Source organism: Apium graveolens, chromosome 2 (assembly GCF_009905375.1).
Source record: "Apium graveolens cultivar Ventura chromosome 2, ASM990537v1, whole genome shotgun sequence".
In the NCBI taxonomy this organism is placed as follows: domain Eukaryota; kingdom Viridiplantae; phylum Streptophyta; class Magnoliopsida; order Apiales; family Apiaceae; genus Apium; species Apium graveolens.
Window position 1 is genome coordinate 121,142,486 of NC_133648.1, and position 15,731 is coordinate 121,158,216.

General features: G+C 37.3%; 1 protein-coding gene across 2 annotated transcripts; it reads left to right on the forward strand.

The window, feature by feature from the left end:
- Positions 1-7,052: 7,052 nt before the first annotated feature.
- On the forward strand, positions 7,053-12,200 carry LOC141707793 (putative glycosyltransferase STELLO2). 2 transcript variants are annotated; one of them, XM_074511156.1, is made up of 3 exons: positions 7,053-9,086; positions 10,991-11,117; positions 11,390-11,670. In XM_074511156.1, the coding sequence occupies exons 1-3, from the start codon at positions 7,402-7,404 to the stop codon at positions 11,525-11,527; spliced, it is 1,950 nt and encodes a 649-aa protein (XP_074367257.1). In that variant the 5' UTR covers positions 7,053-7,401; the 3' UTR covers positions 11,528-11,670. The 2 variants fall into 2 exon arrangements, with proteins under 2 accessions (XP_074367257.1, XP_074367256.1); XM_074511155.1 differs by having other exon boundaries at positions 7,066-9,086; positions 11,455-12,200.
- Positions 12,201-15,731: the final 3,531 nt, after the last annotated feature.

The window sequence follows — 15,731 nt, forward strand, 5'->3', positions numbered from 1 at the left end:
ACAAAATCCTACGCAAGCAAAGCTTTAAGGTGCTTTTCAACCTTGTTTCCCCTAGGGTATGTATAAACTATATGTAGTAAACTTTCAGGTTTTGAGCATGCCAAGTGCGGGGAATTTCTTCTCCTCCCATGGTCTCCAACTTGTAAGTTTCTCTCCCTTAAACGCTCTTAACCTTATATGGCCCTTCCCAATTTGGGGCGAGCTTTCCTTTCTGCCCTACTCCAGAGGCTTCCACTTTTCTCAGGACCAAATCTCCTTGTCTGAAGAATCTTTCTTTAACCCTTAGGTTGTAGTAGAATGAAGCCCTCTTATGATATTCCACTATCTTCGCATGTGTCTCATCTCGCACTTCATCAATAAGATCCATGGCTAACTTTTGCCCCTCCTCATTTTCCTCAGCGTTAAAAGCTTGGATTCTGGGAGACGAATGTGATATTTCCATATGAACAACCGCTTTTGCCCCATATGTTAACATGAAGGGAGTTGCCCCGGTTGTGACTCTACAAGTGGTTCCATAGGCCCATAGTATTGGTAGTATTTCATCCACCGAATTATTCCTTGATTTCTCGATCCTCTTCTTCAGTCCATCCAGGATTATACGATTTGCCACTTTCGCTTTCCCATTGGCTTGCGGGTGAGCTACGGAGGTAAACCATAACTCAATCTCATTCTCCTCGCAATACTTCTTGAATTCCTCATTGTTGAACTGTATTCCATTATCGATAACCAGGATACGGGCAATTTCATATCGGCACATGATATTTTCCCATAGGAATTGTGCAACGTGCTTAGTTGTGATCTTGGCCAAAGGCTTGGCTTCAATCCACTTAGTAAAATAATCAATAGCTATAATCAGGAACTTCCTTTGTGCCGCGGCCATGGGGAATGGCCCAAGTATATCCATTCCCCACATGGCAAAGAGGATGGGAGAGTTGATGGAAGTTAACATCTCGGGGGGTTGTCGAACAACTGGTGCATGTTTCTGACAACGATCGCACTTCTTCACATATTCTTGGGCATCAGCCATCATCTCTTGCCAATAAAAGCCTAAACGGGTTATCTTTTGAGCCAGTGCTCTGCCCCCAGGTGTTGCCCACAGATACCTTCGTGTACCTCTTCAAGAGCCAATCGTGCCTCATCGGGCCTGAGACATCTTAAGTAAGGAACCACATAAGATCTTTTGTACGAAATCCCATCGATCAAAAAATATCTCAGCGCTCGAACAACCAATTTTTGTACTTCATTCACATCGTTTGGAAGCCAACCAGTTTGGATATGGGCCTTAATGGGATCTATCCACGATGTCCCGAGCCCTATGGGAGCTACAAGCTTAACATCAATGCTTCGTGTTTTCAAAATGCGGAAGTATACACTTCTTGAACTTTCCTTTATCTCTGATGAAGCAAACTTAGATAATGCATCTGCCTTAGCATTTTCCTCCCTCGGGATGTGCTCAATATGGCATTCATCAAACTAAGTCATCACAACCCTTACTAGGCGGACATACTTAGCCATTGTATCATCCCTTGCCTCAAACTCTCCCTTGACCTGGGATATGACCAACTTCGAGTCTCCACATACTTTTAAGTTCTTGACTCTCAGTGTCTCTGCTAGGCCGAGGCCAGCTATTAGAGCTTCATATTCTGCTTCATTGTTTATAGTTGGGAAGTCTAGCTTTATGGCATATTCAATCAAGAACCCATCGGGGCTTCGTAAAACTAGCCATGTTCCGCTTGAATTTGTTTTTGATGCTATATCAAAATAGAAAACCCAATATTCCTTCTCCTTAACGTCCTTTTCTTTGTCTCCTTTATCACCTTCTGTGTTTTGATGTATAATATCTTCCTGCCCCCGAATTTTTGGTTGGGTATGGTACATTCCACCACGAAGTCAGCCAATTCCTGGGCTTTTATTGCCATTTGTGGCTTGTACTTGATGTCAAATTCTCTCAATTCTATTGCCCACTTAATCAGCCTCCCACTAGCTTTGGGACTATGAATAATATTTCTCAAGGGCTGATTTGTTAGCACTTCAATTTTATGAGCCTGAAAGTAAGGACGCAACTTCCTTGAAGCCAATACCAAGGCTAAAGCAAACTTCTCAATAGTTGAATAATTCAACTCAGCCCCATGCAGAATTTTTCTAACATAGTATACGGGTTTCTGGACTTTAAGTTCCTCCTTAACCAATACAGCACTCAAGGCATTTTCTGAAATGGTCAAGTATAAGTACAAAGTTTCATTTAGAGTTGGCTTGGCCAACAACGGGGCTTGAGCCATATATTTCTTTAATCCTTCAAATGCCTCCTGGCTTTCCTCAGTCCATACAAAATCCTTAACCTTCTTCAGGGATTTAAAGAATGACAAGCACTTGTCTCCAGATTTGGAGATGAAACGTCCTAGAGCTGCAACTCTTCCAGTGAGTTTTGAAACATCTTTTATGGAATGTGGTGATTCCATATCTAGGATAGCCTTTATTTTATCAGGGTTGGCCTCGATTCCCCTCTTAGAGACCATCAAACCTAGAAACTTTCCAGATCCCACTCCGAAAGCACACTTTGCAGGATTTAGCATCATTTTGTGATATCTCAACACCTCAAAGGCTTCCTTAAATGGGTTATGTGATCAGCTCTTAATAAACTCTTGACTAACATGTCATCAACATAAACTTCCATAGTTTTTCCAATAAGGTCCTTGAAAATCTTATTTACCAACCTTTGATAGGTGGCTCCTGCATTCTTGAGACCAAACGCCATAACAAGATAACAAAAAACACCAAAGTCAGTAATAAATGATACCTTTGGGATGTCATCCTTGTGCATTTTGATCTGATTATATCCACTAAATCCATCCATGAAGCTCGGCATCTCATGACCAACAGTAGCATCTATCTACGTATCTATCCTTGGTAATGGAAAACAGTCCTTAGTGCATGCGTCATTCAGATCGGTAAAATCCACGCACATCCTTCATTTTCCATTAGCCTTCTTTACCATCACAGGGTTTGCTACCCATTCTGAAAACTGTATCTCCTCAATGAAACCAGCCTCTAAGAGCTTTTCTACTTCTTGCTTAATAGCCTCTTGTCTCTCTAGAGCAAATCTTCTTTTCTTTTGCTTCACAGTCTTTCAATTCGGATCCACATTCAGCTTGTGAGTGATTAGTTCTAGGTCTATGCCTGGCATATCAGCTACCGACCATGCAAATACATCATTATTTTCTTGTAAAAATTTCACCAACTTCCCTTTAAGGGGTTCCCCCAGTATTGCTCCAATAAAAGTCACTTTCTCAGGATCCTCGGGAGCCAAAGGAATCAGAACCAAGTATTCTGTTGGCTTCCCTCTTTTCTCATTATTCTCACGGATATCCAGGTCTTCAATAGGAAGAACCTGCCCCCAACCCAATCTGCCCTAAGAAAGGCCACATAACAACTCCTTGCCATCTTTTGATCTCCTCTCTCTTCTCCAATCCCATTCCGGGTGGGAAACTTCATCACTAAATGATAAGAAGAAGGGACTACCTTGAAGGCATGTAAACCTGTCCTTCCCATAATTACGTTGTAAGTTGAACTAGCCTTTACCACCACAAAGTCCAATATTTGTGTTGCTTGTCTTGGTTCCTGACTTATGGTCGTTGGCAACTTAATTATCCCTTCTACGGGGCACTCCACTCCTACAAATTCATATATTGGCATATCGGTCGGGGTTAATTGAGAATCATTGTAACCCATCCTTAGAAAGGTATCATGGATTAAGATGTCCACCGAGGCACCGTTATCTACAAGGACCCTCTTCACCGGGATGTTCCCTATTATTGGTGTTATGACCAGCGGGTCATCATGAGGAAATTTCACACCCTCCAAGTCAGAATCATCAAATGCCATTGTTACTCCTGTCCTAGCCCTCTTCGGGGCTTCCCCAACAATATGCATAACTTCTCTAGTATATACTTTCCTTGAGTTCTTGGATAAACCAGCAGTAGTTGGTCCTCCAAAGATTTTATTTATCACAGGCCCTCGGGGCCGCGGTCCTCCAAAGATTGCATTTATCACCGGTCCCCTAGGCTGGGGATTTCACCCCTGATCGTCTTGGTCCCTCCTACGATCATCAAAGTTCTTTCTCCCATTGTTATTCCTATCTCCTCCAACTCCAGTGTACTTGCTCAACCTTCCTTTTCAAATGAGGAACTCTATTTCATCTTTCAATTGTCTACACTCATCGGTGTCATGTCCATCATCCTTGTGGAATCTGCAATATTTACTCTTATCTAGCTTGGTAGGATCAACCTTCAGGGGTTCAGGCCAACGAATATCTCTATCTTTCTCTATTTCCATCAAGATCTGGCTTCTAGGAGCATTCAACTTAGCATATTCAGTAAACTTTTACCCAGGTCCTCCCTTCTTCAGGATCGAATCAGTGTTTTGCTCAGTTCTAGGATACTTGTCCTTAGCAATATATTTCAAATCAGTCTTTCGCTTCTTGCCACCAGCGGGCTCGTTATTCACTACTGTCTTTCTCATGCTCTCCTCCACTTTGATGTATTTCCCGACCCTATCTTGGAGCTGTAACATACTTTCAGGGGGCGCTTGGCCAATGACATCTTGAAGAACTCATCCCTAGTTCCCTGTTACAGTGCTATCATAGCTACCTTGTCATCAAGGTCAGGGACTTTTAAAACTTCCTTGGTGAAATGATTCAGATAGTCCCTCAAGGACTCTTTTGCTCCCTGCACAATGCTCATGAGGGATGCTAAACTTTTCTCATGCACTCTCCCACTGATGAATTGCTTAATAAAAGCCTGACTTAGTTCTCTGAAGGACCCAATAGAATTCGGAGGCAAACGGCTATACCATCTTTGAGCCATTCCCGACAGGGTTTGAGGAAAAGCCCGACACTTAATAGCGTTGTTCACAGGTTGCAACAACAGTGCATTAGAGAACGTCCTAACATGATTAGCGGGATCTCCAGTGTCGTCATAAGCTTTGATGGTGGGTATCTTAAACTTTCTTGAGATATGAGCGTTCATTATCTCTTCAGTGAATGGTGGAGTAGGATCTCCCAGGGGAAGAAGATTACTTGGATCAGCCCTTGGGACAACAACCCTTCTCTGTAGCGGACCATCCAGGTCTATGATTGGAGGATGATTTCTCCCCCTTGGAGGTAGCAGGGGTCTGGAGGTCTGGTGTGCCTCCAAGTCACGTTTCAGCCTTTGAATCTCAGCCTCATGAGCCCTGATTCTCTCCTGCACTTCTTGGGGATTCGTCCCTCGGGTGCTCCTAGGACGCTGATTACCATCATGCATCGGCTCTTTACCAGCACGCCTCCTTCTTGGGGCCACATCATCATCCGAAGATTCAGAGTCTCTCTCAGTGTAAGGACCATAGAATTCTTGATCCTCTGAGATAGGAGCCAAATCACGTATATATTGGGGCATCTGCCCTTGTGCTTCACTCCGATTAGCATGTCCACTCCCTCCGACCTCGGGGTAAAGGGGCATCCCATAAGGGGGTTAGTGGTCACAACAGTTGAATATTCATACTCAACATGTCGAGAATTCACAAGTGTATGTAACTGTTGAAGTTGGGAATTCGTCCCTTGAGGAGTCGGGGAAATCGTCCCTTGTGGCTGAGGTTCAATTGCCCCTTCCTGGGCTCCTCCTTGGGGGGCGGCATAGGTCGAATGCGGAGGTATCTCCACTGTTGACGAAATCGTTTGGGTCGTTCCAGTTGGTGTACTTCCAGGGGCGCTGTTTCCACTCCGTGTTCTCGCCATGGTTGTTGTTAAGATCCCCACAGCCGGCGCCAAATATTATGGATTGAAAACTAGGGTGTATTAATTACTTTATTTATTACTAAGGTTCGGGAGCTCAAGGCCTTTAATGGGTGCTCTCGTGTTTCGTAGCTTAACTCTGTCTTTACGAGATGCCTACGTATCTCTGTGAGTTAGAGAATCAAGCCAAAAAACGTAGTTCTGATTGGTGGGGGTGAGACCCCTTATATAGGTGTTGGGAGTCCTTGAATTGGACAAGATCTAGGAGACTTGGTGGGCAAGTCTCAGAATTAGAATGGACTTTGGAGTCCTATGAAGTAGAAAACTGATTCCTTATCCTATGAGATTTCTTGGAGGCCAATCTCCAAGGAATTGTATCCTTAATTGGACTTTATTTATTAGCTGATTTACCCCTTATTAATTAATTACGAAATTAATTAATATTCAGGGTTTTGGGCCCTTTTCAATGGGCTTAGCCTTCAGCCCAATTCTGATATAATTAATGTGATATTAATTACGCAATCAGGGTTTATTTTATTCCCTATCAGTAGGCATCTTGTGAGGGCAATTTTAAGCCACAAAACACAAGGGCAACTATTAAAGGCATTGAGCTCACGAACCCTAGCATTAAATATGTGTAATAAATATAACCTAGTTTTTATCCATAACAATTATCAAATAAAAAAGATCTTATTTTTTAGTGACAGTAAAAGAATAATATTTTTAAAAAACCTTAAATATAAACTATATGACACAAATGTTCACAATAATAATTTATCAATTTAAGAATTCATCTAATAAAAAGTTAAACTACACAATGTGTAAGTTTGTGAAATCTGAAAATAATCAACTTGCGATTTAAAATGAATAAGCGAATTAGAATTATAAGTGATAACTACAATAATACTTATAAATTAAATAAGTGTTTGGATAATTTTACTTATAAGTCAGATTTTTTTTAAAAATGAACTAAAATAATAATTATTAAATATAATTACCTAAATTCTTGAATTTTAAGTTGGTTTAACATTTAAAAACATATACTTTAAAACTGAGGTTAATAAATAAGCGACAAATCAAAATAAGTTGAGAAAAAATACGCCGTTACTAATTTTTAACTTATCAGTTTATAAATTATAAATTCAACTTATAAACATTCGTATATAAGGTGTTACGTGTTTATAACCCACGAGGGGCTTATAAGGTGGGTGCCAATATAATATTATTGCTTTTTTCCTAACTAACAGCTCCACCACAAACTTATGCACAAATTCAAAAAACATAAGAAAAACTTACCAAAACACACAAGTGACAAGACCATAATCATCTGGCTCATAAACTGAAAAAACTAGTGAAAAAAGGAGCAGCAGTTAGATTGAAGCATAAGAAAACACAAGTACACCATACCAAACCTGTCGGCAGCTCACTTTTACTTGCTTCAACCATACTTATAAACCTTTACTTACAATCACTACCTATACTTACAAACACATCTCATGTACACTACACACTTACCAACTTGACAACTATCTTAACTCTGTCTGTAAAACAACTAACCTTGTAGGATCAGAATCACAAGAACTAAAGTGTTTGATATATTTTTTTAAATTTTTTTTAACAAAAGACTAGATTCAATGTTGGTCCAAAATCGTCCAAGCCCAAAACAAGAATCACCAAAATTACCAACCCATCATTCAAATCGCTTCTCCCCATCTAAATCTCTTGATTTCTCAACATGGATTTCTGATAATCTTTACAAAATCTTTGCTATTGCTTTGTTAATTGCTTCTGTTGCTGCCCTTTTTTTTCTTAGGAATGTTGGTGATTCTGCTGCACTTTTGTGCTTTCAATCTCAGTCCAAGGCTCTTGAAACTATACATTTTCCTCATGTTGATTGGAGTAATATACACACATTGACTGATACAACTACCCCTTTTGCTACTTTTAGATCAGAGAAGTGGATTGTTGTGTCTGTTGTGAATTACCCTTCTGATTCGCTTCGAAAGATGTCGAAAATTAAGGGTTGGCAAGTTTTGGCAATTGGGAGCTCGAAAACTCCGGATGATTGGTTCTTGAAAGGTACTATCTTTCTTTCTGTTGAGCAACAGGTTAAATTAGGATTTAGAATTGTTGATTATTTGCCTTATGATTCTTATGTTAGAAAGTCTGTTGGGTATTTGTTTGCGATTCAACATGGTGCGAAAAAGATTTTTGATGCGGATGATCGCGGGGATGTTATTGGTAATGACATTGGGAAGCATTTTGATGTGGAGTTAGTAGGTGAAAGTGCTAGACAAGAGGTTATTTTGCAGTATAGTCATGAAAATATGAATAGGAGTGTTGTGAATCCGTATATTCATTTCGGGCAAAGGTCAGTTTGGCCTAGGGGAATGCCGTTGGAGAATGTAGGTGAGATTGGTCATGAAGAGTATTATACTGAAGTGTTTGGTGGGAAGCAGTTTATTCAACAAGGAATATCTAATGGACTTCCGGATGTTGATTCGGTTTTCTATTTTACAAGGAAGCCGGCATTTGAAGTTTTTGATATTAGGTTTGATGATCGTGCTCCGAAAGTGGCATTGCCGCAAGGTGTTATGGTGCCCGTCAATTCGTTTAATACTATTTACCATTCATCGGCATTTTGGGGTTTGATGCTTCCTGTTTCTGTGAGTTCAATGGCTTCTGATGTTTTGAGGGGTTATTGGGGGCAGAGGCTTTTGTGGGAAATTGGTGGGTATGTTGCTGTTTATCCTCCTACTGTTCATCGGTATGACAGAATTGAAGCATACCCGTTTTCTGAAGAGAAAGATCTTCATGTAAATGTTGGTCGTCTAATTAAGTTTTTGATCTCTTGGAGATCAAACAAGCATCGATTATTTGAAAAAATATTGGAGTTGAGTTTTGCCATGGCTGAGGAAGGGTTTTGGACTGAGAAAGACGTAAAATTTACTGCTGCTTGGCTTCAAGACTTGATTGCTGTTGGGTACCAGCAGCCAAGGCTCATGTCACTTGAATTAGATAGACCACGGGCAAATATCGGCCATGGAGATAGGAAGGACTTTGTTCCTCAAAAGTTACCGTCTGTTCATCTTGGGGTTGAAGAAATTGGAACAGTGAATTATGAAATTGGAAATTTAATCAGGTGGAGAAAGAATTTTGGGAATGTGGTGCTTATAATGTTTTGCACTGGGCCTGTTCAACGTACTGCCTTAGAATGGAGGCTGCTTTATGGAAGGATTTTTAGAGCAGTTGTTATTTTGTCAGAGCAGAAAAATGTGGAACTTGTTGTTGAAGAAGGCAAGCTAGACTATGTATACAAGTAAGTTGTTACCCCCCCCCCCCCCCGGTTACTAGCAGCACTAGAATCACACGAACATTCTTTGATTGCAGAAGCTATCTATAGGTTTCTCATTCTTTTTGGTAATATGATGCATTTTGTTGAGATTCCTGACTCCTGCAGATTTTTAGGAAGTAATTTAGACTCGGGTTGTAGCCATTGAGAGTCAGAACATGGGTAAAAATGTCGCAAGGTCTAACTATAGAACTGAGAACTATACACAAAATAGGAAATATGATGTAATAACAGTGTCATACACTTGGAGCAAGTTCAACAGGTGCCCTATATGATCTCCTAAGTTAAAATATAGGGCATTTGACAAAAAAAAAGTTGATCTAACAATGTCCTAGTGATGCCTTATATCACAGGAACAACCTTTTCAAGCCCTATTTTTAAGTCACATCTCTCCTTGTCCTAGATTATTTTTATAATAATATAAACACTCTCTTTCTCTCTACTATATATTGTACTTTAATGATGAAAGGAACCTTTAGTAAGTGAGGATAAGGCATATTGTTGAGATGAAGTTAGTTAATAATGTCTAATGTTTTTAAATTATATTTAAGGTGAAGTTAGTTAATAATGTCTAATGTTTTTATATTATATTTAAGGTTTGAACTAGGACATTGTTGGACTTGCTCATTTTGTAGATAATGTGTACATGAAAACTGAGGGAGGACGAACTCCAAGTATGTGAGGATGCAATTGTTTAAGGTCCATGGCAGATAAAATATGCTTCTTATTTTTTTTCTAAAGATGATATTTCTCTGGGAGCTTATTTTGACCTCAAGCTATGTTCGCAACTGATTCAGAGAAATGCATATAGGCTTATGTTTAATCAATAGTTTTGGTGGCCTACTGGCCTATCAATTTTTTTTTATAATACTAACACTAATGGGATGTGGGAAGTCCTTGGAAGATGTCTTTTTTGCTTTTCAAATTATGCAAGTTTAAATTCTAAAGTTATCATATTCTCTGTTTTATATTAGTTAGATCTCCTCTCGTTTGTTTTTCAACCTTTCTGTTTTAGGTGTTCTCAAGTGTTACAATTTGGTTAGGATTAGTGTCAGATCAAGAGGTTGCTTGTTAAAATCATGATGTATTTGGAAGCAACCCACATTTGTTGCGATGCTAATACCTTTGATTACAAATAATGGGCCTGGTGGTATGTTGAATTATGTGACTACAAACCTGACTTGCAGTGCATAATGATGACAGTTGTAATCAATGATAATTTGAAATATTTATGGCTAACTAATGTCTTAACATATCCTTGGTATCCTATCTTTTGTCTGATATCATATCAAATTTGTCTATAAGGATCTCCGTAACATGTTACCAGATCTATTATATATTTGTTCTATTCGTTTAAATCTTCATCTATTTTTTTTATGCCCTTTACTTCATGGGTTTTTGGAAGTGCTACAATTATGTTAGGATATGTGTCAAATCAGGAGGTTGCTTGTTAAATACAGTATGTTTTTGTAACAAGCAAGCTTTGGTCATGGTTGTTATAATGTTAATACCATTGTTATTAATGTGCGGGTGTTGAGTGATGTGACAACAAACCAGTAGTTGTTTTTAAATGATAATAGATGTATTTAATAATGTTTTATACAGTTAAACCTCTTTAAAGAGTAATAGGGTTGGGACCGAGAAAAAATATTACTTTAGCAAGTTTATTACTTTATCAGGAGTAAAAATACACTGTGTCCATTATGTTGGGACCGGAAAAAAATATTATTTTAACGAGGTTATTACTTTAACAATTATTACTTAATCGAGGTTCAACCGTAGTGTTTGTGGCTAAGTTGTTGGTTAATAGATTATATATCACATGTTATTATCATCTATATTATCTGATGCCATATCAAATCTGTCAACAGGCAACTCCCAAACATATTGAATAGATATACGAGTGCAGAAGGATTCTTGTTCCTCCAAGATGATACTATTCTTAACTACTGGAGCTTAGTACAAGCAGATAAGAATAAGCTCTGGATTACAAACAAGGTAAATAGATCGTAAGAATATCATTGCCTTGTATTTCTGGTTCTGCTTGTTTCATTAACTTCAAATTTACATCTGCAAAATATTTCGATTGACCCAGTCTTTGTATCCTCTCTGTGCTCCCTAATAGAAACTAGCTTATACAGTAGTTAAGATACACATTACATTTTAATTTTGTTGGTAATTGTAAGTTTTAACTGCATAGCATCTTAAAAAGTGATGTCAAGCTCTAGTAGTTTGTAAAAGTTTATGTATTGCTTTGTCTTTCTTCGCAGCTTTCTAGATTTTTATTACCCTTTCCCTCATCAATCACCATCATTTCTTCAAACAATATAAATAGGTGCCTGAGTCCTGGAGTTCCGTTCAACTTCCTGGCAACTCAGATTGGTACACAAAACAAGCGGAAATGGTGAAGAAAATTGTTACCAGTATGCCAGTTCACTTCCAAGTCAGTTACAAGGAATCAATAAAGAGCGACACGAGCCTTGCACTATGTAGCTCCGAGGTATTTTACATACCTCGTAGATCTGTAGCTGATTATATCGATCTTGTGAATTTGGTTGGCAATCTAGATGTTCATCAGAAGGTTGCAATTCCCATGATCTTTTCAGCAATGGACTCACCTGACCACTTTGACTCTGTCTTTGATAAAATGGTGTATAAGCAAAAACAGCCATCTAATTCTTCAACATTTTATTCCCCGGAAGTACCTGCAGTCCACCCTTGGAAAGTCTCTAGTGAGCAAGACTTCATAAAGCTTATTAGAATAATGGCAGCAGGCGATCCTCTTCTAATGGAGTTGGTTTAAGTAGCAGATGCAACACAGAATTTTTAAACTCATTGCAAAGTCACATGTATCAGTGTAACACCCTTACTAGAGTTTGCATTTTTTTTTGTACAATTTTTTGAAAAGGAAAGTATTACTTTGTAGAAAGGTCCTCCTGTACTATTTGTCTAGCTTTCAGAGATTTACTCCTCAGGGAAACAAAAGGATAAAGATGTATATTGAATTTTCCATACAATCATAAGCTGTACATTGTGCATACAATTGAGAATTTGAGCCTCTAGCCATTGTTTATTTGTGAACCAGTTTAATGTAATAGTTTCGCTGACAAACGTATCTGAATTGTGTACACCATACTTTCATGGGTGGAAACGTCTGAAAGATTTATCATTTGATGCGATTTTATAAGACGAACATTGGTGATGATGCAACACGACTTGCAAATTTGTATCTGAATGCATTTGTAATTTCTGGAAATTCTTCGAATTTCGTACAATAATATAAGTTATAACCTGTATACTTTTCATACTACTGAAAACCTGAGCTTCTAGCCTTGGCCAGTCAATGGATCCGATTTGGATCGGATCGGCCTAAATCCATATCCATATCTATTTATTTTTTCAGATTCGGATTCGGATTGACTCCGCATTTTTTTATAGGTCAATCCATATCCATATCCGCTCGGATCACGGATTTCGGATCGGATATCCGCTCTATATTTATTTTTTAACTTATTAAAAAATCTATTTAAAATTGACAATTCCAAAAAATATTAAAATACAAGTAGAATAAAACGAAGTTCAAAAATAAATTACTAACTAAAATTTGCTTTTTGAAATAAATATACCATTGGGTTGTAAAGTATTTTAAATCTAACAATGAATTTTCATTGATGTTGCGAAATGAAATTGTTATATGAATTGAGATTTGGGTTACGCGGCTCTAAAATATACTCCCTCCGTCTCAACCATTTGTTTACATTTGGTTTGGGCACGGAGGTTAAGAAAAATGATAAAGTAGTGGTGGAAAGTTTAAAAAGTGAGTAAAGTGGTGGGACCGATTAATATTTTATATATAAAGTGGGTATAGTGGAGGTAAGTAGTGGATGAGTTTACTTTTTATATTATAAAAACTTTACTACTTTTGGAAAATTTTGAAATGTAAAGAATTGGAAAGGGACATCCCAAAAAGGAAAGTGTAAAGAAATGGTTGGGACGGAGGGAGTAAAAGAACTAGGGTTATAAAAATAGGATTATAGAAATGAACTTGACTCTAGGGACCGAACTGAACGAAATATAGATAATGTGACTTGACTCGAGGATAATATGTTTAAAATTAGAATCAATTAAAAATTATTTTTATTATTATTATATAGATATATATATATTATAATATAAACCGGATTGGGTTATTAACGGATCGGATCGGCCTAAATCCATATCCGCTCCATTTATAATCGGGTTTTTCTTATCGGATCGGATTTTTAATAGGTTGATCCATATTCGCTAAAATGACCTCAGATCGGATCGGGTCCAATCAGATTTTCGCTCAATTGACAGGCCTATTATGGCCATAGTTTATTTGTTGAACCAGTTTAATGGAATAGTTTTTCTGACAAAAACATATCTGTATTGTGCACACCTTACTTCTCTGGGGTATTATTCTACACTACGCGCAATAATGGGACAGTTGTATAATCAAGTATAGCAAGAACAGAAAATTAAACCAAATAACGAAACGAAACAAAACACGAAGACAAAATAACAAGATAAATTAGTAACTGAATTGACAAAGATCGAATAGAACACTTAACTCTCACAGAAACTTTATCAAGTCTGAAAGAATTATGAATAGCTGAGGCGCTTAACCTTCGAGAAGTCTAGACTGTTCTTGAAGAGATTATTGCCCCACTTACATTGTGTTAGGTTGTAGAAATATCACTTCCAAGATACAACAGTTCAGAATACTTCGTCCACAGATACGTAGCACTCAACAACGACATGTACATCAGTTCGCCCATAAAACCTATGCTATATTCTGTATATTATGGAGGAGAGAAATAGAGATATGTAGCAGTTAAGGTTTTATGATTCTGTGTTTTTCAGTATCAGTCTCTCTATTTCATATGTTTTGTTTAGTATATATATGAATATATAACCCAAAACAAAACTGAATATATTACATTAATTAAAATAAATAGTCAGACTTAAATTGCATTTAATGAATATTTCCAAAAAACGTAACAGCTAGCCCATCAGGATTTGCACTCAGCAAATCTTGATCCAGGCACATCAAAATCTGTCCACGGATAATGCACATGATCAATCCATCAACGGATAATCCACACTGAACTTCAACGGATAAATCCATCAACGGATAATCCACACTGAACTTCAACAGATAAATCAACATTGTACTTCAACGGATATCCATCAACAGATACTGAATACTGTGCATCAACGGATGTTGCTTAACAAATTTTTACTGTTATACAGATTCAATATTCATCATAAAATAATATAATAAGTTTGTAAATATTTTAATTAAACATTAAGTAAAATTCATCTTTACTTAATCAATGTGGGACATAACCCACAAACCCATTTCAAACTACTAACTTCACCTCAATTTCTATATGGATTACATTAAGAAAATAACTTAGATTCAAATATGAAAGTTTAAGTGTTCATTACAAGGAACAACCTCCAACAATTAATTTTTAGAAATTACATCAAGAATATGTCTAAAACATGACTCAAACTTTTCATTTTCTAACAACTTCTAGGGGTGGCAATGTTTGAAATGTAAAGGCCCGCATCCATAAAAATAAGAGTAATTGAGATATTTAGAAGATACAAGTCAACAATTCATATGTATCAAATTGCTAATTTTTTAGACTAACATGTGATGAGTTGCTATGTGATGGGTTGTTGTGTCTGGTATACATTTGGTTGCTGGTTAGGATGTTATAAATGGTGAGTTAAATTCCATGGAGATCACTTTTTTTTAGGACCTTGGAGACCACTAATGTTCTGCAAGTAAAATATTGCATAAAAATATTGCAAAACATATTATTTTATAAATCATGCTCTCCAAATATTCCTATTTATTCAAAATTTTGAATATCATATATGTACTTCATGTAAAACATTACAAAAATATTTTATTCTGCAAAATATGTTAAGTTTGCAGAACATTCATTCAGCTTGCAGAACATAGACATTCTACTTATTAAACTTAAATGATTTTCAACAATTTTAATGAATTAGTGATACTTGTAAAACATACTTCACAACATAATATATTTTATAGTATTTTGATTGGAGAACATTTGTGGTTTCCAAGGTCTCCGATGAAAAAGTGGTCTTCATAGAATTTTCCTTTATAAATGGTATCAAAGTACTGCCCGGCCGCAAAATACAGAAGTACTATCAGGTTCCGTATATGTATTTGTGAGATCGACGTGTTGAGAGATTGACGAGTACGTGGATGTTAGTTAGTCCGTGATAGGGATAAATAAATTATGATAGCATGATTTATTTACTGCATTAATTGTACAAGGTGTGGACTGCTAGGCCCAATAAAAAGATATATGACATTCAGACCAGAAAGGTTAAGCCTGATGGACCAGATCAGTCCTGATGGAATAAAGAAGGCCCAAAAGCCCTGATTATTAATTAATTTAATAATTAATTAATAAGGAAAAAATCAGCTGTTGAGAAGAGTCCCGATAAGGATATAAATCCTTATAGATTAGCCTCAAGGGGACCTAAAAGGATAAGGAATCAGTTTCCTACTATCTAGGACTCCAAAGTCCATTCTAATTATGAGAC